The sequence below is a fragment of the Amphibalanus amphitrite genome, unplaced genomic scaffold (genome assembly GCF_019059575.1).
Source record: "Amphibalanus amphitrite isolate SeventyFive unplaced genomic scaffold, NRLGWU_Aamphi_draft 000024F_arrow, whole genome shotgun sequence".
Lineage (NCBI taxonomy): Eukaryota > Metazoa > Arthropoda > Thecostraca > Balanomorpha > Balanidae > Amphibalanus > Amphibalanus amphitrite.
In genome coordinates this window covers 120,542-146,114 of record NW_024881520.1, presented here as the reverse complement: position 1 = coordinate 146,114, position 25,573 = coordinate 120,542, and the positions used below count along the sequence as shown (strand labels likewise).

At 53.7% G+C, this 25,573-nt stretch overlaps 1 protein-coding gene across 2 annotated transcripts in view; it reads right to left on the bottom strand.

The window, feature by feature from the left end:
* LOC122392657 (vacuolar protein sorting-associated protein 11 homolog) overlaps positions 1–25,573 on the bottom strand; it is a 44,325-nt gene that overhangs the window by 15,635 nt on the left and 3,117 nt on the right. For both annotated transcript variants that reach the window (XM_043387767.1, XM_043387758.1), the window contains exons 4-11: positions 23,608–23,781; positions 23,075–23,273; positions 22,694–22,860; positions 22,131–22,354; positions 20,319–20,540; positions 19,823–19,976; positions 19,408–19,554; positions 17,953–18,144 (exon numbers count right to left, since the gene is read on the bottom strand). In XM_043387767.1, the coding sequence (XP_043243702.1) occupies positions 17,953–18,144; positions 19,408–19,554; positions 19,823–19,976; positions 20,319–20,540; positions 22,131–22,354; positions 22,694–22,860; positions 23,075–23,273; positions 23,608–23,781 (1,479 nt within the window). The remainder of the gene's footprint in view (positions 1–17,952; positions 18,145–19,407; positions 19,555–19,822; positions 19,977–20,318; positions 20,541–22,130; positions 22,355–22,693; positions 22,861–23,074; positions 23,274–23,607; positions 23,782–25,573) is intronic.

The following is a 25,573-nucleotide window of genomic DNA, read 5'->3' as shown; positions in this document are numbered from 1 at the left end:
GCAGGGCTGGGTGACCGGGCAGCAGCAGACAGGTCGCGTGGTGGACGGTGGCGAGCGCGGCCGGGGGCACGGGATGCAGACCTCTCTCGGCGGCGCGTCTCGTCCACCAGTGTGGCGACTGATGCTGTGAGGGCCGTGATACCAGTCAGCAGCTGGCTCATCAGGTCTTGGAGGTGGAAGGGTCCTGCAGGAGCAGCAGGTGAGGCTGCAGCAGGCGCAGAAGTCGATACCGCGGCGAGAAGGCCTGAGGTAGGTGCAGCGACGTCCGACTGCTGCGGAAGCTCCAGAAGTCGGTCGGCAGTGCTAGCGATGGTCGCAAGGTCCGTTCCAGGCGGCAGGCACTGGAGGAAGGGCTGAGTCCGAGGCGGAAGAGCATTGAGGAAGATCTGGCGGATGAGCGGGGAATCTTGTGAGCCTTCAGCTTCAGCAAGGTCCAGGAGATGCCGAAGGAATTGGGAAGGACGCCTGTCGCCGAGTTGTTGGCCAGAGAGCAGGCAGCGAAGACGCTGTTCGACTGATTTGCCGAACCGCTGACGGATGGCGTCGGAAAGGATGGTGTAAGGTCGGTCTGGAGGAGGGTTGCGGAGGATGTCGGTGAAGTCGCGCAGGAGGTGGCCAGGAAGGAGAGTAGCGGCGATCCGGAAGCGGCTGAGCTCATCGTCCACAGCTGCCTGAGAGAAGAAGAGGTCGAGCTGGACGAGCCAGATCACGGGGTCCTCCTCGAAGAAGCGCGGCGGCGCGACGTGGCTGCGTGGCGCGGTCGCCACGCGGAGGTAGTCCGGTTGGGCGGCAGCGGCAGCAGCAGCAGCAGCGGCATGCGAGGCGGCGGCGGCGGCTGCACCGGCGCCGGCGGCTGCACCGGTGCCGGCGGCTGCACCGGCGCCGGCAGGCTGGGTCTTCTGGTCCATGGCTGCCGAGAGCAATGGTCGGGAAGATCGGTGGCGGCGACGGCGACACGGCGATCGGCAGGTGCTGCGGTGCAGCTGCAGAGGTAGCCGGACGGTAAGGTGAGCCGATGAAGTAGCTGGATCGTAGTGCAGCAGTAGTAGTCGGCGTTATCCACTTCCAACAGCACAAAAAAGGATCCTCGTGGAGACACACCATCCGCCACTTCCTTCCTACACAAAGAGAGCTGGAGGAGATAGCTCAGGGTGCAGGCCAGTGTCGGTGTGTCTGGGAACACGAGGGGATAGCGATCCCATAGTGCGTAGAACGCGGGGTCACCAATCTGGCTGGTGTAGCCAGTATGGCTACAGCACCACTTTAAGTCAACAAGGGAAATTGGGAGCTGCTATTCGGGCACCGGGAGTGGTTTCATGCACTCCTTGCAAGGTCCAGTGCTTGACTTTAGCATTGTTGACTTTGCGTGACGTCATTTATGACGTCACTAAGGCCATGTAAGTTTTTCGTCAATAACTCCTGATCAGATGGAGCTAGAGAGTCGGGAAAGCCACCATTGGACTCAGGAAGACCTGCCGAATCGAATGATATGCGATATGACCTCCTTCAACCATTTTCGTGACCTGAGGGGCTCGACCTGACCTTGACCCGAGGTTGATGATGCAACCCCCCTAAGGTTTTTCGCGAATAACTCGCGTAAAAAGCGGCCGATCGCGAACAAAACTTTCAGTACCCTCGCATTGATCAATTTTACACCTACCCTGAAAATTTCATGACCCTGACCCCAATGACCTTTGACCTGTGACCTCTTTTCCGTGACCATGTTTGGCCGAAATCGCGATTCGGCGTATGTCGGCTCGCATTAGCCGCGCGTTTGCAAGCTTTTCGTGGTTTCAAACGTTCAAACATGTGATTTGATGTTGCTCCCATACATTAGGATGGGTGTCAAGGTCACCTGAAGGTCAGGTCATTGACCTTTGGTGACCTCGGGTGACCTCGGTTCACTTTTTCGAGTTTTACATGTTTCTAGGCTAGTTTTTTTAGCTGAATTCTAATTTAGCAACCATTTGAACATTTACGAAGTAGTTTTGGCGCCTTCGTATAATGTTACGAAGCTGTCAGAGGCGGTTGACACGTATTACGAATACCCGTCACAACCCCTACCGGTTGACCTGACCTGACCTGACCCGACGTGGTCTAAATGCTTAAAGACATCATCTCTGATCAAAACTAATACGATATTCGTGGTCAGCACCCCGGAAAACCACATAGCAGCCACAATTTACAACTTTCTAACAGGTCCCGATTTTCCCGGTTTTCGGGTCATTGACCTGACCTGGAAGGTCACCCGATGACCTAGGACCTTGAAATTGGGTATCATCGGCTTCCTCTCGTGACGGGCAACACGCTCGTTTTTTCCGCGAGGCTCTAGCTCGATCAGGGGCCAAACGCGAGGGGGGTCGTACCACCCCTCCCCCTTGTGCCGTCGAAGGACGCAAAATGGCCTGTGCCGGCGAGGGTTAAGTTGACTTCACCCGAACACCAAGTATAGCATTCAACGCACCTGAGCTAGACAAACACGATTATGCCAAAATCGCGGCAGTGCGACCATTTTTGGCAAAGTAATTAACCTAAAACCGAGCCCGTGCCTTGTGGCACTTACCTGACCTAAGAGGTCACTGGCTGACCTAAGACCTTAAAATCGGGTAGTACCTAATTTTTGCGTCTTATAACGGCACACAAGCTTGTTTTTTTCCGCGAGGCTCTAGCTCAATTAGAGGCGAAACGGCGAGGGAGTTGTACCAACCCTCCCCGGTCAATGTAGAAAACCAATCGGTCCGGCCAGGGTTAAATACCGGAATTGTGATCTAATGTAAAAAGACGGCCCAAGGTAATCCGACGTCAGTGACAGGTGTCCTATATTTGCAGCGTCTTATATTCACGAAGGTTTCAATTTCCACTTTCTTCAGCCGAGTGATGGTTGTCAATAGCAAGGCTCTCTAAATGCAAGCCGTAATCGCCACGCAATATGTGGAAGGCTTTTGATGTCAATGCATACATAAATGCATGCATACATAAAACGCGCTTTTCACAAAATTCATAAACTCAAGCGCATCTGTTTTTAATGACCAGTCAACTACGCATGTATGCGTGCAGGCCACACAGGTCAGCGTAAGCCGGGCGCGGCGGCCGAGCCGAAACTGGGGCGGGGCGGGCGGTAGTTGGGTAGGAAGAGCGGCTCCTGCACATTTTGCGCAAATATGCGCAGTTAGCTTTTATGTTGCCCTGGTATAGATTTAAATCCTACTTCATCTCACAAAAAATCAGAGTGGAACTAGATGGGACTACCTGTTGTTTCCTTACCTAAACTTTGCAGTTATATTCCAGAATCACTGTAGGAGAGCCTTCATAAAAAAGCTATAGTACATCTTAGTTAGGGAAAAAGTATACCAAAAATTTTGCACTGACCAGTCGGCAACTTCATAACGAACATTTTGATGCATAATATGTGGGATTTCACTTTGGTGTCTATCAGCAATAAGACTCTGAATATCCGGCTCAAGAAACCTCTTGCTCCGCGTCAGTTTCCGAGTTCTGGGATACCCCATCTTCGGAGGCTGATTACAGCTATTTTTGGTCACCCGGATTAGTTTTTTTGGCCTAAGTATAATAATTTGATCAATTTCAAATCGATCTATATAAAAAATAATCCGAAACTCCGGAATCGCCCGTGGCCTCTCGTGAGGGCGTTTCCGACCAGTGTGCGCCGGGGGCACCTGAGCGGCTGGGTGCAGGCGATGCAGCAGGCGGGCGGTCCACCGAGCTGTCTGTCGCTGTAGTAGGCGTGTCGTTCACCAGGACGTCCGGTGCTGCAGGCGGCGTTGCGGCAGGCATGTTGTCCGTGAAGGCCGGTTTACACCGAGCCAGGGTGACGGTGTCGCGTCGCCCGAGACGGTCGATGGTGACGGTGTGCTGGTCGCGGGATAGGACACTATAAGGACCGTCATAGACGTATTGGAAAGGAGAGCGATGCGAATCGCGTCGGATGAAGACGTGGGAGCAGGTTTGCATGTCTTGAGAGATAAAGATTTGGCGGGAGCCAGGACGAGGAGGAGTTGGACGGAGCTCCGACATGGCGGCACGGAGACGAGAGGCTAGGGAAGCCGGATCAGAAGAAGTGTCCGACGACATGGGGGAGAGGAAGTCACCAGGAAGTCGGAGACTGCAACCATAGACTAGGTCTGCAGCGGTGCATCCGAGATCCTCCTTGAGGGTCGTGCGCACTCCGAGTAGCACCAGAGGAAGTCGATCCGACCAGGAGACGGCGTCGTCATCGGTCCGCAGAGCTGACTTCAGTTGGCGGTGGAAGCGCTCTACCATCCCGTTTGCTTCTGGGTGGTAGGCACAGGTCCGGATCCGAGAGGTGCCGAGAAGCTTGGAGATTTCTGTCCAGAGGCGGGACTCGAACTGGGATCCTCTGTCGGTGGTGATGAGTTCGGGTACTCCGAAGCGGGCGATCCAGCCGCTGACGAGATGCCGAGCCACCGTGACGGCGTCCATGGTGGGCAGAGGAATTGCCTCGGGCCATCGGGTGAAGCGGTCGACGACAGTCAGGAGATAGGAGTTGCCATGGGACGGAGGAAGTGGTCCGACAAGGTCGATGTGGATGTGCAGGAAGCGAGAGTCAGGTGGCTGGAAGCTGCCCATGGGTGGCTTCGTGTGGCGCTGGATCTTGGCACGCTGGCAGTGCTGGCAGCTCCGGACGAAGGCACGGATGTCCGCGTTGATGTGGGGCCAGATGAACCTCGATGAGATGAGATGACGCGTAGCGTTGATGCCAGGATGAGACAAGTCGTGGAAGCTCCTGATGATGGAAGGGCGGAGTCTGGCTGGGACTACAGGTCTAGGTGTGGCCGTTGAGGTGTCGCACCAGAGACGTAGATGCGGATGATCAGGGACTGGGAAGTCACGGATGACCAGAGATGAGGATTGTTGCAGCTTCGGCAGGTCAGGATCGTTGGCTTGGTGTAGGGCGATGTCGGCCAAGCTCAGAAGGCCGGGTGAGGGTGTAGCTGCGGCAGGAGCTGGAGCAGACACTGAGCTGATCCGTGAGATGGCGTCAGCTACCGGGTTGAGGTGTCCAGGAACATGTCCGATCTTGCTGGTGTGCTGCAGAATCAGGTCCATGTGACGTTGTTCACGGAGAGAATGGTTGGCGTTGCCGTTGGCCTTGAGAGCAAAGACGAGCGGCTTGTGGTCCGTGAGGATCTCGAAGTCGCGTCCTTCCAGATAGGGCAGGAAATGTCGCACGGCGAGGTACATGGCGAGCAATTCCCGTCCAAAGGTGCTGTAGCGGCGTTGGGTGGGCGTGAACTTGCGCGAGAAGAAGGCGAGAGGCTGAAGAGAACCACCAACTCGCTGGTGGAGCACGGCGCCGGCTGCCGTGCTGCTGGCGTCAGTGCTGAGGCTCAGAGCTGCATCTTTGACGGGATGAGCGAGCTGGGTGACGTCAGCGAGGGCGGCTTTGGCTGCAGAGAAGGCGGCGTCTGCCTCTGAGGTCCACGTGATTGAAGCAGCTCGGTCGTCTGAGGCAGTCAGGCCGTGGAGAGGTGCCAGAAGAGCAGCAGCGTGTGGGATGAAGCGATGGTAGAAGTTGATCATCCCCAGGAACTTCTTGAGGCTCTTCTTGGACTCTGGACGGTCGAAGTTCTTGATCGCACTGACTCGATCGTCGAGAGGAGTGATGCCTCCGCTGGAGATCTGGTGGCCGAGGTAGGAGATGCTTTCCATGCCGAAGGCGCACTTCGATGGGTTGAGGAGCACACCGTTGCGGGAAAGACGGCTGAAGACCTCTCGGAGGTGTGTGAGATGTTCCGAGATGCTGCTGCTGGCGATGAGGATGTCGTCTACATAGACGAAGGCGAAGTCCAGGCCACGGAGGATGTGATCCATGAACCTTTGGAAGGTCTGAGCGCAGTTCCGGAGACCGTACGGCATACGGAGGAACTCGAAGGCGCCGAAGGGCGTTGTGATCGCTGTCTTGGCGATGTCTTCTGGGGCCATCGGTATCTGGTTGAAGGCCCTGACGAGGTCGAGCCGAGAGTAGATCGATGTCCCAGCGAGGCAGGCAGTGAAGTCGTGGAGATGTGGTAGTGGGTACCGGTCAGGCACTGTGATGCGGTTCAGTGCACGGTAATCCCCACAGGGTCTCCAATCTCCAGACGACTTGGGCACCATGTGCAGCGGTGATGCATACCGACTGCTGCTGGGTCGGATGACTCCGAGACTGAGAAGGCGCTGGAACTCTGCCTTGGCAGTGGCGAGTCGAGCTGGATCCAGACGGCGTGGGCGGCAGAAGACCGGAGGGCCGGTAGTCTCGATGTGATGTCGTACTGAGTGCTGTGGCTCCGGATGATGTGACGGCTGGGTGAGGCTGGGGAATTCTCGAAGGAGGGTAAGGAATGCTGGGTTGTCGGTTCCGACGACGGCTGTCAGTCCGGTGGATGGCACTGAAGAGTGGGAAGCAGGTGAAGACAACTCAGTTAGGTGGTCGATGAGACGGCCTCTCTTGGTGTCGACGAGGAGATCATACGAGGAGAGGAAGTCGGCTCCTAGGAGAGGATGGGAGACGTCCGCGATGATGAAGATCCAGTTGAAATCTCTTCTGAGGCCGAGAGAAAGCGTGAGCATGCGCTGACCATAGGTCTGGATGCTGCTGTTGTTGGCTGCTTGCAGATCCAGTCCGTTGGTTCCGCGAGCACGATCGGTGGGTGTCGCTGGAAGAACACTGTACTCGGCTCCAGTGTCGATGAGGAAGGTGATGCCAGTGTTGTTGTCCTTGAGTCTCAGAAGGCCGCTGGCTGGAGGGACGTCAGAGTTGAGCAGGGCAGGTGCAGACGTCTGTGTCACCTGTCCTACTGCTGGTTTCCCGAAGTCTGAGTTGCGGTTGCAGACCATGAGCACGGTGACTGACATGAGCGCGCGTTGGTACCGAACTTGTGGTGGTACCAGCAGTAGGAAGCACCAGCGCCGGTAGACGTGTTGGTTGCAGGGCTGGGTGACCGGGCAGCAGCAGACAGGTCGCGTGGTGGACGGTGGCGAGCGCGGCCGGGGGCACGGGATGCAGACCTCTCTCGGCGGCGCGTCTCGTCCACCAGTGTGGCGACTGATGCTGTGAGGGCCGTGATACCAGTCAGCAGCTGGCTCATCAGGTCTTGGAGGTGGAAGGGTCCTGCAGGAGCAGCAGGTGAGGCTGCAGCAGGCGCAGAAGTCGATACCGCGGCGAGAAGGCCTGAGGTAGGTGCAGCGACGTCCGACTGCTGCGGAAGCTCCAGAAGTCGGTCGGCAGTGCTAGCGATGGTCGCAAGGTCCGTTCCAGGCGGCAGGCACTGGAGGAAGGGCTGAGTCCGAGGCGGAAGAGCATTGAGGAAGATCTGGCGGATGAGCGGGGAATCTTGTGAGCCTTCAGCTTCAGCAAGGTCCAGGAGATGCCGAAGGAATTGGGAAGGACGCCTGTCGCCGAGTTGTTGGCCAGAGAGCAGGCAGCGAAGACGCTGTTCGACTGATTTGCCGAACCGCTGACGGATGGCGTCGGAAAGGATGGTGTAAGGTCGGTCTGGAGGAGGGTTGCGGAGGATGTCGGTGAAGTCGCGCAGGAGGTGGCCAGGAAGGAGAGTAGCGGCGATCCGGAAGCGGCTGAGCTCATCGTCCACAGCTGCCTGAGAGAAGAAGAGGTCGAGCTGGACGAGCCAGATCACGGGGTCCTCCTCGAAGAAGCGCGGCGGCGCGACGTGGCTGCGTGGCGCGGTCGCCACGCGGAGGTAGTCCGGTTGGGCGGCAGCGGCAGCAGCAGCAGCAGCGGCATGCGAGGCGGCGGCGGCGGCTGCACCGGCGCCGGCGGCTGCACCGGTGCCGGCGGCTGCACCGGCGCCGGCAGGCTGGGTCTTCTGGTCCATGGCTGCCGAGAGCAATGGTCGGGAAGATCGGTGGCGGCGACGGCGACACGGCGATCGGCAGGTGCTGCGGTGCAGCTGCAGAGGTAGCCGGACGGTAAGGTGAGCCGATGAAGTAGCTGGATCGTAGTGCAGCAGTAGTAGTCGGCGTTATCCACTTCCAACAGCACAAAAAAGGATCCTCGTGGAGACACACCATCCGCCACTTCCTTCCTACACAAAGAGAGCTGGAGGAGATAGCTCAGGGTGCAGGCCAGTGTCGGTGTGTCTGGGAACACGAGGGGATAGCGATCCCATAGTGCGTAGAACGCGGGGTCACCAATCTGGCTGGTGTAGCCAGTATGGCTACAGCACCACTTTAAGTCAACAAGGGAAATTGGGAGCTGCTATTCGGGCACCGGGAGTGGTTTCATGCACTCCTTGCAAGGTCCAGTGCTTGACTTTAGCATTGTTGACTTTGCGTGACGTCATTTATGACGTCACTAAGGCCATGTAAGTTTTTCGTCAATAACTCCTGATCAGATGGAGCTAGAGAGTCGGGAAAGCCACCATTGGACTCAGGAAGACCTGCCGAATCGAATGATATGCGATATGACCTCCTTCAACCATTTTCGTGACCTGAGGGGCTCGACCTGACCTTGACCCGAGGTTGATGATGCAACCCCCCTAAGGTTTTTCGCGAATAACTCGCGTAAAAAGCGGCCGATCGCGAACAAAACTTTCAGTACCCTCGCATTGATCAATTTTACACCTACCCTGAAAATTTCATGACCCTGACCCCAATGACCTTTGACCTGTGACCTCTTTTCCGTGACCATGTTTGGCCGAAATCGCGATTCGGCGTATGTCGGCTCGCATTAGCCGCGCGTTTGCAAGCTTTTCGTGGTTTCAAACGTTCAAACATGTGATTTGATGTTGCTCCCATACATTAGGATGGGTGTCAAGGTCACCTGAAGGTCAGGTCATTGACCTTTGGTGACCTCGGGTGACCTCGGTTCACTTTTTCGAGTTTTACATGTTTCTAGGCTAGTTTTTTTAGCTGAATTCTAATTTAGCAACCATTTGAACATTTACGAAGTAGTTTTGGCGCCTTCGTATAATGTTACGAAGCTGTCAGAGGCGGTTGACACGTATTACGAATACCCGTCACAACCCCTACCGGTTGACCTGACCTGACCTGACCCGACGTGGTCTAAATGCTTAAAGACATCATCTCTGATCAAAACTAATACGATATTCGTGGTCAGCACCCCGGAAAACCACATAGCAGCCACAATTTACAACTTTCTAACAGGTCCCGATTTTCCCGGTTTTCGGGTCATTGACCTGACCTGGAAGGTCACCCGATGACCTAGGACCTTGAAATTGGGTATCATCGGCTTCCTCTCGTGACGGGCAACACGCTCGTTTTTTCCGCGAGGCTCTAGCTCGATCAGGGGCCAAACGCGAGGGGGGTCGTACCACCCCTCCCCCTTGTGCCGTCGAAGGACGCAAAATGGCCTGTGCCGGCGAGGGTTAAGTTGACTTCACCCGAACACCAAGTATAGCATTCAACGCACCTGAGCTAGACAAACACGATTATGCCAAAATCGCGGCAGTGCGACCATTTTTGGCAAAGTAATTAACCTAAAACCGAGCCCGTGCCTTGTGGCACTTACCTGACCTAAGAGGTCACTGGCTGACCTAAGACCTTAAAATCGGGTAGTACCTAATTTTTGCGTCTTATAACGGCACACAAGCTTGTTTTTTTTCCGCGAGGCTCTAGCTCAATTAGAGGCGAAACGGCGAGGGAGTTGTACCAACCCTCCCCGGTCAATGTAGAAAACCAATCGGTCCGGCCAGGGTTAAATACCGGAATTGTGATCTAATGTAAAAAGACGGCCCAAGGTAATCCGACGTCAGTGACAGGTGTCCTATATTTGCAGCGTCTTATATTCACGAAGGTTTCAATTTCCACTTTCTTCAGCCGAGTGATGGTTGTCAATAGCAAGGCTCTCTAAATGCAAGCCGTAATCGCCACGCAATATGTGGAAGGCTTTTGATGTCAATGCATACATAAATGCATGCATACATAAAACGCGCTTTTCACAAAATTCATAAACTCAAGCGCATCTGTTTTTAATGACCAGTCAACTACGCATGTATGCGTGCAGGCCACACAGGTCAGCGTAAGCCGGGCGCGGCGGCCGAGCCGAAACTGGGGCGGGGCGGGCGGTAGTTGGGTAGGAAGAGCGGCTCCTGCACATTTTGCGCAAATATGCGCAGTTAGCTTTTATGTTGCCCTGGTATAGATTTAAATCCTACTTCATCTCACAAAAAATCAGAGTGGAACTAGATGGGACTACCTGTTGTTTCCTTACCTAAACTTTGCAGTTATATTCCAGAATCACTGTAGGAGAGCCTTCATAAAAAAGCTATAGTACATCTTAGTTAGGGAAAAAGTATACCAAAAATTTTGCACTGACCAGTCGGCAACTTCATAACGAACATTTTGATGCATAATATGTGGGATTTCACTTTGGTGTCTATCAGCAATAAGACTCTGAATATCCGGCTCAAGAAACCTCTTGCTCCGCGTCAGTTTCCGAGTTCTGGGATACCCCATCTTCGGAGGCTGATTACAGCTATTTTTGGTCACCCGGATTAGTTTTTTTGGCCTAAGTATAATAATTTGATCAATTTCAAATCGATCTATATAAAAAATAATCCGAAACTCCGGAATCGCCCGTGGCCTCTCGTGAGGGCGTTTCCGACCAGTGTGCAGCGGTGACCTTGACCGCCCCAGCTGGCGGCGTGCCGGCTGGCGGCGTGCCAGCAGCGGTCGGTGACCCGAGCGACCCCGCCCCAGGTCGGGGGCAAGAGCCGCGCGGCCCAGCTGGCGGGGAGGCCGCGGCCGGGAGCTCGGGTGACCGTGGGCAAGGAGCAGAGGCGAGACCGCGGTCGCGGTTGCCAGCGGCGGCGACGCCGGCGCCGCGGCTCGTTTCGTCAGCTTCTCTGAAGGAGTTCGACTCGTGGCGCAGCAAATTTGATGGCTACCGTCTACTAGTGGGCCTAGATGAACACCCGGCAGCGGAACAGCGAGCTGCTCTGTTAGCTCTCATGGACGACGATTGGGCTCGAGTCATCAGGTTCGCCCTGCCTCTGTCGTCAAACGCCACTGTAGACGACATCATCACGAAGATGCAGGAGCATCTGCGACGGCAACGTAACGTTATAATCGATCGTCGGGATTTTAACACAAGAACACAGCAGCCCGGCGAGACGTTCGACGAATTCTTATGTGCTCTGAAGGAGACAGCATCCTTCTGTGATTTCTGCGCTTCCTGCATGGACGATAGGCTGCGAGATCGACTGGTGGTCGGGGTTCGGGATGATAACGCCCGTCGCCGGATGCTCGAGTCACCCGAGTTGACGTTACAATCAGCAGCTGACATCTGCCGAGCGTGTGAGAACGCTAACGCTAGCACGTCAGCTATCCAGGGAGCAGTGACGTCATCACTAGCCAGGATGTCCCGCTATCAGCAGAACAAGCGGTCTCAGCGGTCAGACGACCAGCGGAGCGGACAGGACCGGACGGACCGGAGTAGACCAGCGGCAAGCGGGAAGTGCACTCGCTGCGGCATGGCAGCCCATCGGGACGGGCAGACGTGCCCGGCGGTCGGTCGCACGTGCCACCGGTGCCACGGGCGAGACCACTTCTCAGCTGTCTGTCGCGCCCAGCCTGATGAACTCCAGAGGCGGAAGAGGAGCGCCAGCCGAAACCGTCGGGAACGCCCAGAGAGCCATCAGCGACGTCATCATGTTCAGTCGCTCGTTCAAGTCGAGCAGGATTCGACGCCGGCGCCATCGCGGAAGGCCAGGCATGTCACCGACATCCGAGTCAGGGGCATAGCAGCTCAGTGTTCTCCTCGGGTCCAGCTGCAGCTCCATCGGCCGGATGGAGGTGGTGCCATACCCACGTACTGGACGCCGGACACTGGAGCTGAGACGTCTGCTGTATCACTCCGATACGCCGAGAAGATGGGCGTCAGAAGAAGCGACCTGAAACCGGTGACAAGCAAGCTTCTCAGCGCGGACAACAGCGAGATGCAATGCCTGGGAACATGCAGCATCACCCTTCAGCTGGGTTGCATTAGTCACACTGTCGAAGCTGCGGTCATCAAGATGCTGAACGGTCCGTTACTGTCGTGGCATGACAGCATCCGTCTGGGAATTCTTCCAAAGAATTACCCGCAACAGATTCAGTCTGTGAAGACAGGAGGTCAGCAAGATGATGAAGATGATGATGTAACAGATGGTGAACATGAATACAGACGAACGGAAGATCATCCGCCGACAAGAGGTGCATCGGCTTCGGCGCCTGCTTCGTCGGGGCTGAGCGTCGAGAAACCAGTCCAAGAACACCCGGTGAAGAGAATGACTCCTCCGAGATGGATCCCGAAGACGGCCGGATCAGCGTCGCGCGGTATTCCAACGCTGAGCGAGAGGCAAGCTCACTTCAGCGAGATGAAGTCCGCCTTCCCTCGTGTGTTCGACACGTCAGCTCCTCTGCGAGAGATGTCCGGCGGGCTCATGAAAATAGAGCTAACCGAAGATGCTGTGCCGTTCGCTGTGCGCACTCCCCGCGCTATACCATTCGCCTGGCGCGAAGAAGTACGAGCTCAGCTGGACGAGCTGGTCCAGAAGGGAGTAATCGAGCCTGTCAACCATCCAACTCTCTGGTGCCACCCACTTGTGCCGGTGCCGAAGGTCTCGGAAGACTGTTCAGTGGCGGGCTGCAGGTTGACAGTCGACTTTACGAAACTCAACAAGTTCGTAAAGCGGCCGGTTCATCCAGTGAGAACCGCACATGACGCGGTGGCGTCGATCGATGCAGACGCTCGTTTCTTCACGAAACTGGACGCGAAAGCTGGATATCACCAAGTTCCCATTCGGCAGGAGGATCAGGACCTCACCACGTTCATAACGCCATGGGGGCGTTTTCGGTACCGACGAGCGGCCATGGGGCTGGTGTCCAGTAGCGACATCTACAACCAGAGAGGAGACCAGGTGCTGGGGGACGTGCCGCGCACATGCAAAGTCGTGGACGACGTCCTAGCCTGGGACGCCAGTTATGAAGAGCATCTCAAGCATGTGTGGGATATCCTGAAGCGGTGCGATGAGAACGGGATAACGCTGAACACGAGCAAGTGCACCTTCGCAGCGGAGTCGGTGAACTTCTGCGGCTTCAGTATCTCCGCTGAGGGGTACAGACCAGACAGGAAGAAGACGGCAGCCGTCTCTGACTTCCCACGGCCGGAGAACGTCACAGACCTAAGGTCCTTTCTAGGTCTGGTGCATCAGATGGGCTCCTTTTCACCAGAGGTAGCCAAAGCTGCTGAACCGCTGCGCCAGCTTCTGAGTCCCAAGAACACATGGCTGTGGACAGAAGTGCACATGAAGGCATTCCACGACGTGAAGGAAGCACTGGTCAGGCCACCAGTCCTGAGCTTCTTCGACCCGAAGAGGAGGACGGTCCTGGAGACAGATGCGGCGCGGCTGAAGGGATTGGGCTTCAGTCTGCGGCAGCAAGACGAGGATGGAAGGTGGCATCTGATTCAGTGCGGATCCAGGTTTTTGACAGACACTGAAACCCGATACGCTGTCATCGAGGTCGAGATGCTGGCCATCCTGTGGGCTGCCAGGAAGTACAACACCTACTTGCAAGGCATGCAACAGTTCGAGGTTGCCACAGATCACAGGCCCCTCATACCGATTCTCAACACGAAGAGTCTGCAGGACATCGCCAACCCACGTCTTCAGCGACTTCGAGCAAGTCTTGCGCCCTACAACTTCGTGGCAGTCTGGCGCCAGGGGAAGCTTCACGCTATACCAGACGCTCTGTCAAGGTACCCTGTAGAGGCGCCTTCTGAGGACGACAAGAAGGAGGAACGTGAGCTGACTTCACACAGCTCTGAGGTCATCCGCGCGATAACCAGTGTCGAAGTGGACGGGACGGACGTCTCACCGTTCGAAGATGCGACATTGACAGCGGTGCGGTCAGCTACGGAGCGGGATCCGGAGTTGCTGGAGCTGAGGGCAGCTGTGCTGGACGGCTTCCCTGAGCACAAGTCGCAGTTGCAGCCACTTCTTCATCCCTACTGGAACATGCGCGATCGGCTAGCAGTGGACAACAATATCGTCATTTGTGGGCAGCGAGTTGTCGTACCCAGCAGCCTCCGCCGTAACGTTCTAGAGAGACTGCATGCTAGTCATCAAGGAGAAGACAGGACCAAAAGACGAGCCAGACAAGTGGTGTACTGGCCAGGTATCGACAACGACATCTCGAACATGGTGAAGAGCTGCAAGGAGTGCCAGCTACATCTGCCCAGACAGCAGAAAGAACCGATTATACAGCTACATCAACCGACTAGAGTCTTTGAAGTCGTGTCAGCCGATTTCTTCGAGTACGCAGCACACACATACCTGGTGTATGTAGACAGACTCTCCGGGTGGCCGTGGGTGTGCCACATGGGAAGATCGGCGTCAGCCCATCAACTGACTACCAGTCTGCGCAAGGCCTTCGCGTCTACCGGAGTTCCGTGCCTACTACTCACTGACGGTGGACCTCAGTTCGCGGCGAAGAAGACCCGGGAATTCCTGGACAAGTGGGGTGTTCGTCAGCAGTTCTCGTCACCTCACTATCCACAGGCCAACGGACATGCGGAGGCGGCAGTAAAAGCTGTCAAACGGCTGGTCAAGAAGGTGACTGTCGGAGGCGATCTCGACACAGACGCCTTCGCCGAGGGACTACTGGAGCTGCGGAACGCTCCAAGAGCGGACGGGAGATCGCCGGCTCAGATTCTCCTCGGTCACCCGCTGAGATCGAGGATTCCGGCTCATCAGCGTTCGTTCGCCAAATGCTGGCTGGAACGTGCCGATGAGGTCGACAGACAAGTCACGGAACAGAGACGCAAGGAGGCGGAGCGCTACAACTCATCTGCGCGCTCGCATTGCCCTCTACAGCTGGGACAGCATGTGCTGATGCAAGATCACCGCACGGGCCTGTGGGACTGCACAGGCATCATCAGTGGCATCAGCAAGGAGCGACGCAGTTTCCTGGTGCGCACGCCATCCGGGCGCATATACTGGCGCAACAGACGTTTCCTGCGCCCGCTGCGCCCGCTCGTCACCGCCAGCGGCGGGCCGGCGCGCGCGGCGCTGGAGGTTCCAGCACAGGATCCCACCGCGGCTCTGGCAGGAGCGGCCGCTGGGACGCCGACGGCCGCGACAGAAGCAGAGCAGTCAACGTCATCGGCTATGACGTCACGACAGCCGCCACGTCGACAGCCACATCGACAGCCACCAAGAACGCCGGCTGCTGATACTCGCCGAGCGCCGGAGTGGGGTGACGGTGACGGAGACAGCGCGGTGACGGTGACGGAGACCGCGCGTCGGTCGCCGAGAGCTGATCCGCCGATTCGTCGCAGTGGTCGTAACCGTCGCGAGCCGGTCAGGTTACAGGTACGGTGGGGACCGTGCACAAGCTATGAGTGATCTAGTTTGGACTGTATTAGATACGCGCGAAGATGCTCGTAGATATTTAGTGGATTTGCGCGTGTCAGTCAGATATCCCAGGAGGAGATGTTTATTTATTGTATCATGGCTTGTTGCAAATAGGTTTGTTAACCCGGGGGGAGGTGTTCCATTATGAAGGCAAAGTGTTGCCACATGATGCTGCCATATGCTGAGTGCCGCCCGCCCGGTTTGTTAATACAGTCGGAAGCCTGACGCTGGCGTGTGCGGGTCCGCGTGCGAGAGCCGAGCTACCGAGGGTAGCAGCGAACAGAATATTATTCTGTCTATATATTACATGGCTAGTGATCCAATTTACTTTCGACAATCAAGATATTGGTGATATCTTATGGCTGTTAATTTCTTGAATGTTAATCGATGCTATACAGCACACTTGGGGTAAGACACGGCAGATTTACATCACCCTTTAAACACAAATATGGAGACCCGGTGAGCCGTCCGCACGTCACCGTCGACACGACACTGAGAATGCATATGATTATGAATTATCTTGATATTTGAAATGTTCTTTTACTGCCGTCAGTTAAGTGTAACTTTCTCTTTCAGCCTCGCAGAAACCGATTCTTTGAAACAGCCGCTTGATGGAGCGCCGCAAGTGCCTGAACGACCCCGACCGATTTTGCTATATATGTGGAGAGTTTACGCCAGCCACTTTGAGGAGGTCCATAACAAAACCTGTGCGGCTAAATTACAAAAGCTGCTAATCTGTGTTGCCTGGCTGTGGTAAATATGGATTAAAAAGATATATATCTAGATCTAAGGATATCTACAATAGGCCAACAACAATGCATAAAAAGTGAGAATTTAAGGCATCAGTATGTGCCAGACAAAAAACTGAGCCCGATGAGGCAAAACGGTGACCAGATTTGGAATCAGCGGCCTCGAATTAGGTAGAAACGAATGCTCACCTCTCTGTACATTTTTGGCTGTTGATCAGTGTAATCAATAATCGAAGATAGCCATTTGATTGTTCATGGTATTGGCAGTCTAATGGCGTTTACGGCATGTCTGTATGTCTATTCTGTGATTTTATATGACTTTTTTGAACATACGCCGTTTTTGGTCGAAAATTCAAAAATCATGACGTCACTAAAACCTCGATATCTCAAAAATTTTCCGACCGATTTTTTGAAACTTTGTCACAATAAACTTCAATCAATTCCCTACAGGTACCCAAAATTTGGCGCGCCTGCGGCGCGCCGTTTTTATGCTATGGCCCGGTGAAAAAAGTGGGGGCGTTTAACGCCCCCCCCCCCCAGCAACTCGCGGGTTAACCCGCGCCCTGCTGGGGGGGGGTGTTTGAACACCCCCCCCCCTTGTGGTTTTTCGCAAATATCTCAAAAACGGCGGCGCGGAGCGCCGCCGTTTTTGGTACACCTTATCATACATCAATTCTACACATGTTGTGAAAATTTCAGACTAAGGTCATTCAAGGTCAGGTCACCAGGTCACTTGAAGTGACCTCACCTCATAAAAACTTTCAATGTCTGTCATAGCTACACCGAGTGACCGATCGCTTTGAAACTTTCAGCGATTGCTAAGAGTAATAGCATGTACAACATGTATATCTCAGAATTTTGATATCGATGACCTAAGGTCAGGTCAATTTTGCGACCTCCCCATTATAAGTCAATGGGAGAAAATTGAAATGCGCCTCTTTTGGATGAAAGACATTATAAACACTCCCAAACACCGAATTACAAGTGGTTTAGACACACTGAACTTGAAAATGGTGTCCGTGACCCTTGTTTATGCCCTGAGGTCATCTTAGGTCACGAATGGTATCTAACAGTTTTTCGCAAATAACTTTTGATAGAGGCATGCTAGAGCGATGAAAACGCCTTAGATATGTTCAGCTCGACGATACGGATCGACTGATATGCAACATGGCCCTTTCCGGTCAGGTCATGACCTTGACCTGAGGTCAAATTTTCAAGTTGACCTTTCAAGGTCAAATTATAGTTCATTCGATGCGTCTTGACGAGAGGAACACGATGCCGGTAAAAGTAAGCTCGTACAAGGCTTGGGTCAAAAGTTATTGCAGAAAAACTGTTTTCCAAAAAATCGGCTATTTTTGCAGTTTTTGCCCCCTGCAGGCAAAACCGTTGACGTTAGGTCAAATCTGAGAGAATTACTCAGAAAGGGCGTTAACAGGGCTATCGAATGCGCTTTTCCGCGGCGCTGTAGCTCTATTGGTTCCCGAGTTATGCGTTGGCTTCTTGGAAATTTTCGACATTCGACCTGGAAATCGGCGAAATTTTGCCTTCAATGACCTCTGGTGACCTGACCTTTGACCTGACCAAAAAATTGACCGAAGTGATTTCGTCATTATTTTTACGCTCTTTCGAACGCCGCCTTCCGCGTATCGCTACGTGGCCCAGGAGCCGAGTTACAAGGGGGGGGGGTGTTCAAACACCCCCCCCCCAGCAGGGCGTGGAAATCCAGGACCCCCAGCAGGGCGCGGGTTAATTGCCCATCTTACAACATTACCTCCAGGTTACCCCTCACCCCTCAGGGCCCTCACCTGTTCATGCGGCAGTTTGCTGATGTACTGCAGCGCCCGGCCGGGGTCCCCGAGGTCCTCTGTCAGTATGGAGACCACCACGTCCACCTGTCGGTGTCTGTCGGCGATCAGCAGCGCCTGCTCGTGATATCCCGAGCTGCGGCAGACGCGCACCGCCGTGGCGACGTCGTACTCCACCGCGTCGCCCTCGCCCTACCGGACATAATGGGAAGCGGGAGGGTCAGAGTGGAGTGGTCGATAAAATTGGTCAGAATGGATTAGTCAGAATATTAAGAGGTGAAGGAACAGGGCGGTCAGAAAGGAGCGGTCAAATTGCAAGTATAACCGATCCCTGGTAATAACCGGGAGAGCAGTGAGAACGGAGCAGTCAGCGGTCAAAAGAGAGCGCATTCAGCTATACACATCATCATTAAAACAATCAATACCATATTGATCCAGTGATCAGTGTGCCAGCGACCAACGGCTACTACCAGCTGTATACAGGGTGTCCGGATAGTTCTGGCGCTTTTCAACATTTTCTAAAACAAATGCCATTGGTTCATAGATACTAATCAATGGATCAAAACAATGACCAGGGACACCAAGCCACATGCTTCCGCTACGTACTCATTCAATGTAACCATCGTCGGCGCCGACGACGGCCTCGACGTAGGGGAGGAAGCGTCTGCGGGTTTTGACGATGCGGGGCATTTCCAGGTCCTCCCATGCTGTCATGATGCTAGTCTTCAGCGACTCCAGGTTGGGGTGAGAAATGGCCTAGATCCTGTTCTACAAAACGCGTAGCACGCCTTAGTCGAGCGGGTCAGGTTAGGAGAATAAGGCGGCCTGATCTCATTTCGCCACGGTGATCTGGCCCGGCAAGCTCCTCTGTCAGTTTAGCTTGAATGGCAGCGGCGTTGTTGGAGGGTGCTCTGTGCTGTTGAAATGCGAAGTGACCCTTAGGGCATGTCGTCTTGACCCTCGGGTTGATGTGGCTGTCCAGGAACCCCTCGTGGGCCAGCCTGTTATTCATTTATTCGACATTGACGAAGATGATGGGACATTTTTGTCCATCAGACCCCCGCACTTTCTTCGATTGCCGCGCTGAAATGCTGCTCCGTTCCCATATCGCGTTCGAAACGGTCTGAGGATATTTTCTAAGGAATTCCCGAGTCGAAATAAACCTTTACCTGCTAAACCATTCATCGAAAAACGCCGCATCGCGCTGCAGCTCGAGCCTCGTTCAAGTCGCACCCGGCCGCCGCGCGCAGGCATTCAGCGACAAGGCGCATCTTCGCCCATCTACCCATCACTGAAAACGATTTCAAGGTCATATTTACACGACCTCTGGCTGAGCAATCAACGAGGGGTCATGTCTGTGATGATTGGCTGAATGTCCAATAATCACAGCGCGCGTTACACGGCGTCCAAAAGAAGCGCCAGGACTTTCCGGACACCCTGTATACCGGCTCGTACCTGTATGAACTGGTCGAGCTGCTCGGTGAGCCTCAGCTTGGTGTAGCAGTTGATGAGCAGCGTGGTGTGGTCGGCACTGCCGTGACCGCCGTGGTGCAGTGCCTCCAGATACACAGTCAGGTCGCTGATACGCTGAGTGTCCAGGTACTGGAGGCCAGAGACGGGTCAGGGTCAGATGAGTAAGACATTGAGTGAGACGGAGCACACGGAATATATGTATGAGGTGGGCGAATTGTGCGAACCGGGTGAGGTAGATGAAACGGGTTAGCTGAACGAGATGGATGAGACAAGTGAGACGGGACAGTAGGAAGAAAACCGCCCATGTAAGAAAAAGAAAGAAATGGCCAAAGGGGGCGCTGTCATATCGTAAGCGGCAGAAAATAAACATTAACTTAGGAGCGCGAATGTTGCCCACCTTCCTGATGACATAGGACGGTATCAGTTTGCCTATGGTTTTGATGTACTGCTGCACAGCCCCGCTATAGTCTCCTTTTCCGTGCAGGTAGTCGCCGTACTCTTTGAATATGTTCATCAGTCCGTCAGCGTCGTACTGCTGAGACTGAGCCAGTCTGTGGGCCGGGTGAGTCATGTGATGAGAGGTGACAACGGAATCTGTGGTGTACGTGACTCTGTACAAGTGGCTATTAATTTTTTATTATGTGAGTTTTGGCTGGACAGTGGACACTCCCTGATTCCGTCTTTTAATGCGGGATATTTTAGTTGAGTGTAACTCACATTAATTTCCTATATGTCATCACCATAACCCAATGAACTGAGTCACATGTAACAAAAAGACCCCCCCCCCCCCCAGATTCAAAGTATACCCGTCCCACATTCACCCATCCCGATTCTGAGCTTCACGTGCGCCCACCCAGTGCCCGTCCACTGTCCAGACTCCAGCGTCCACCTACTTGATAGCCATGTCGTAGAGGTTCTTCTTGAAGAGCACCTGCAGCTTGGCCTGTGTGTCCAGCTCGCGCAGCGCGTGCAGCTTCCTCTGAGAGGTCACCACAAACAGCTGGCCCCAGTCGCTGACTACGTGCTGTACGTCCCGCAGCGGCACGTGCAGCGCCACGTACTTGTTGGCCACGTCGTACACGGTCAGAACGTGCCGCTCGGTCGAGGTAGCCTCTCTGAGGGAGGAGGGTGAGAGGTGAGGGGAAGGTAGAGATAATTCTTCGTGACTGCGTGTGGCTTGTGACAGCGACAGTGCACAGTGGCCCTTTTTCAGAATTAGCACGCATAAATTCAAAATATTTTTTCTCTTCTTTTGAGTAAAAAGCAGTCTTATCGTGTGCAAAACATTCCAAACTATCCGATGGTGCCATTTTTATCTCCTAAAAAATAATTACCTTTGGTAAAACTGACCACAAAATCGAAGTTTGTCGAAAGGCGCGCGGACACCACCGGCGGACCCCAAAAAGTAGGGTGAGATGAACATCAATTTGCAAGACTTTCGATGAGAAAATATTAAAAATTAGTGGCATGGCTGTGAAGCTGAGTTTACGTAAAAGCCCTAGAAACCACTATTTTCATTGTATAAACTTAAATAGACCACTTTTGCCGAATATTGTGGACACAATAACAGGACAAATTATTAACTGGAGATGACGGCATACATATGAAGCTTTATGTTAAGTAGCACACTCTGGAACATGTCGTATTATACATCGTTCGAATCGCCGATCTCTTCTGACCATGTCCACCAAAGGGCATCGCGCCATTTTGCGCCATTTTGCTTCTACGGTGGATAACGTGAGCCAGTTCAGTCCGCGAGCGGCTGTGGCTCCTGTTCGATACGACTAAGCTCATTGACCTGGCTCGAAGCTGGTGTCACCTGGTGTGCGCCTAAATGTGGCTTGACTTTTGCCATAAGATGTGCTAATTGAAATGTCATGTAGGCATAACGTTGTGCCCAAGAAAAACTGTCCGATTTCTTGTCGCGTTTGATGTCCAAGCCGCACAAGTCCCGTGATCGGCTTAAGATCTAACGTCAAAAGCGCCTATGTGTTTGTATTGTTCGCGTCGCGCTGACCTTAGTTGCTGCCCGGCCGGGGCCGACTAACGGTGGCTGGCAACAGCTGTAGATGCGGTCACGTGACGCCCTGGGTCGTCCTGGCGGTCAGTGCAAGTGCAGCGCGGTCGGCTGGCGGGCTCGCCACACTCGCGTTCGGAGCGGCCTGGGCCGGCGGGCGAGCCGTGCGAACGTGCGCCAAATCTTGGGCCGAGCGGCCTGTCGCTGTTGGGCCGAATCTCCTTGGGCAGTACGTTTCTTTTCTTCTCTTTGCATTGGAGGGAATACTTCCTTGATCACGTGGTGATGTCTTGCACCACTTTCAGGTAATGTGGGAATTAATGCGTGCTAATTCTGAAAAAGGGCCACTGTGCAGTGGTGTGATGATCGTTGATGATCTAGGATGCTGGTCTTACAAATGAGTCACCAATGGTTCGATAACATCTTTGCAAACAATAATGCGAAACGCAAGAATCACAAGTGTGCATAATCTGCAATTAATTGTAGTGCAATTAATTGTAGCGTAAATAAATCTTTAGCCAGCTGTATTGCCCCATCTCTTGAAAGTGAAGCAGAAGTTGCCTTGGTGTAGTCCCAGCCGCAAATCTCAACCATCTTCCCTTCTCTCCCCATATCAAGGCTCCCCATCCTCTCACACAAGCTCCTAAACCACATCCTTTCTCCCAAAACACACCCCTTCCCTACTCACGCTCCTCCGCCCGCTGCCGTGACCTTCTCAGCCCCGAGTACCACCAGATAGCCCTTGAACCAGTGCAGCAGCCGCTTCTCTCCCTCAAACACAAAACACGCGCCACGCTCGTTGGGGCTGTAGCAGTATATGGCGTCTGGTTTTCCCACTGTGAACTGCGGTTCAGAGGTGCCCTCAGACATCACAGCACAGTGCGGAGCGCACCCAGTCTCGTCCAGACGGATCTGGGGGACAGGCCCGGAGGGGAGGGGTCAGCGTCATAGGGGCGGGGTGGACCAGACACACAGTGCTGGGCACGGGCACTGCTAGGCGATTGTCCGTACAATGAGTTGAGTGATAACAATTGTAGCAATTGATGTTGCCATCGATGAGGATAACTGAAAATTCGTGATACTCACTTTTTACACAAAATTGAATCATATGGAGTTGCATTTCAATATAAGACACGCGATCATCACAACCGTAATTGTTCTTACATCACAACTAATGTAAATATCGGCAATCATGAGCCTGCAGTCTCCAACGGCCACGGACAATGAGCACGTTGACCGCCCAGGACCCACCTGGTTCTCCTTGTCCTTGAACGTGACGTTGTAGCAGCACACCTCCTGGGCGGTGGCCACGAACAAGTGACTCGTCTTGCCGGTGCTTCTGAAGCCGAGTCCGGTGACGGGAGCCGAGCCCGAGTGAAGAACCTGGGGCTTGCCGGCCCGCTCCCGGGTCAGGTCACCTGGGAGGACCAGGTCAGTCGGTTAGGGCTAACAGCGTATGATTATTGTTGAGTCATCATATGAGACACGTAGCTTGGGGTCGTCAAACGGCCACACACATAAACAGCATCGAAATGTTTTTTGTAATAAGGTAAGATCAACCTCACAACCACAAAACAAGACATAGCGAAAAGGCGCACGAGACTAGCACGAACTAGAACACATAGCACTCACCTCTCCACAAGATGACCCTTCCGTCAGCAAAGCCGGCCGCCATGAATAGATTCTCGTGCACAGACAAACAGGTGACGGCGGTGCCGCCGTCGGCGGCGGCTGGAGGAAGCTTTAGTTGTCGCAGCAGGCGCGGCGCGCCGCCACCATCTAGCTGCTCCAGGCCGAACACTTTGATCGAAGACACTCCGATCTCGTCCTCCTGGTACGATAATAATGAAAGAGGAAAACAGTCACATTTTTATGGTGCCTTGGTTATATTTTGTCGGCATTAAGAAGTGGGTTAAAGGCAAAGAGAAAAGGATACTCGTTTACCGCAACCCCTCAAACTGCTTCATAAACGATAGCGAATCAGCTGTGTGGACAAACGTATCTCTCCCGATCACGAATACCTACATCCGCTAGATAAACACGTCCTTCACGTAAGTTATGTCGGCACTTGGTCTGAAAACTGATACAATGACACATTTATGCTCTTCAATGTCGTTTACCGCCTGGGCCACGAAATTTCACTAATCTCATCTGTGTCTACTCACCCCAGCAGCAGCCAGAACAGGGCTGAACTTGAGCTGCGCCAGCTGCGACACGCGAGCTTCAAACAGTCGGTGGGAGAGCACCTCCAGTTGTCGACTGACAAAGTGAACCAGGCCGCGGCTGTCCCCCAGCACCAGACAGCCGCGGCCGCTGCCCGTGCACACCACATCCGCCGACTGGACGCGAGGGGCGGGGAGTCAAACGGCGTGCCTTCCCAAGGTTCACCTTTCAAGGCTAAGTTGTAAAACATTCGGAGAATCACGAGAGAATAAATCCACGAGAGAATCACGGTTCATGAAGCATGTCAAAATCTATTCAATATCATGTAAGCTTTGTCACGTTATTGCATAAAAACATCATCCGCACAAATGCCAGTTTCATTATTGTTGCCCTCTGGAGGTCAGATGATTGAAATGAGATGAAACTGTCAAATATGAGGGCACATTTGAAAAGAGCTTTAACCCTCGCCGGCACAGGGGGGGGGGGTTGATGCAACCCCCCCTAAGGTTTTTCGCGAATAACTCGCGTAAAACGCGGCCGATCGCGACGAAACTTTCAGTACCCTCGCATTGATCAATTTTACACCTTCCCTGAAAATTTCATGACCCTGACCCAAATGACCTTTGACCTGTGACCTCTTTTCCGAGACCATGTTTGGTCGGAATCGCGATTCGGCGTATGTCGGCTCGCATTAGCCGCGCGTTTGCAAGCTTTTCGTGGTTTCAAACGTTCAAACATGTGATTTGATGTTGCTTCCATACATTAGGGTGGGTGTCAAGGTCACCTGGAGGTCAGGTCAGGTCATTGACCTTTGGTGACCTCGGGTGACCTCGGTTCACTTTTTCGAGTTTTACATGTTTCTAGGCTAGTTTTTGGAGCTGAATTCGAATTTAGCAACCATTTGAACATTTACGAAGTAGTTTTGGTGCCTTCGTAACATGTTACGAAGCTGTCAGAGGCGGTTGACACGTATTACGAATACCCGTCACAACCCCTACCGGTTGACCTGACCTGACCTGACCCAACCTGGTCTAAATGCTTCAAGACATCATGTCTGATCAAAACTAACACGATATTCGTGATCAGCACCCCGGAAAACCACATAACAGCCACACTTTACGACTTTCTAACAGGTCCCGATTTTCCCGGTTTTCGGGTCATTGACCTGACCTGGAAGGTCACCCGATGACCTAGGACCTTAAAATTGGATATCATCGGCTTCGTCTCGTGACGGGCAACACGCTCGTTTTTTCCGCGAAGCTCTAACTCGATCAGGGGCCAAACGCGAGGGGGGGTCGTACCAACCCCCCCCCCCTTGTGCCGTCGAAGGATGCAAAATGGCCTGTGCCGGCGAGGGTTAATAAGGCAAAGAATGCGATTTCTGCAATGCTGAAGCTCTGTTAGTTCACGAGATATGAGTCAATTCGTCTAAGAACGTCAGGGTTGGGAACATTTGTCTTTGTTGCCTGTGGTGACCCGAAAAATGCAAAAACATGATCTTACATGACCTTCAGAGTTCAGTGACATATTCAGTACTGACCTGATAAAAATGACCAGTAGGTATAATTTTTAAATTATGCATTCATTTAGAGATATTTATTGCTTTTTCTGTGTTTTTCCATCTCTTACTTTATTGGCAATCAAATGTGGTAAAAAACACCCCACCCCTACCCCAGCTCCGCCCCCATGGCGAGGTTGGCTGAGGTCCAAAAGTGGGTGCAGCAGGCAGGGCTGCGGAGTCGGAGTCGGAGTCGGTCGGAGTCGACAGTTGTGACCGGAGTCGGAGTCGGAGTCGATTTTAGAAACCAGAGCCGGAGTCGGAGTCGGAGTCACCGAAAATCTGTCGACTCCGCAGTTCTGCTAGGTCTGCGGAGTCGGAGTCGGGAGTTGGAGTCGGTCGGAGTCGACAATTCTGCCCGGAGTCGGAGTCGGAGTCGGAGCTGGTTTTTGAAAGCCGGAGTCGGAGTC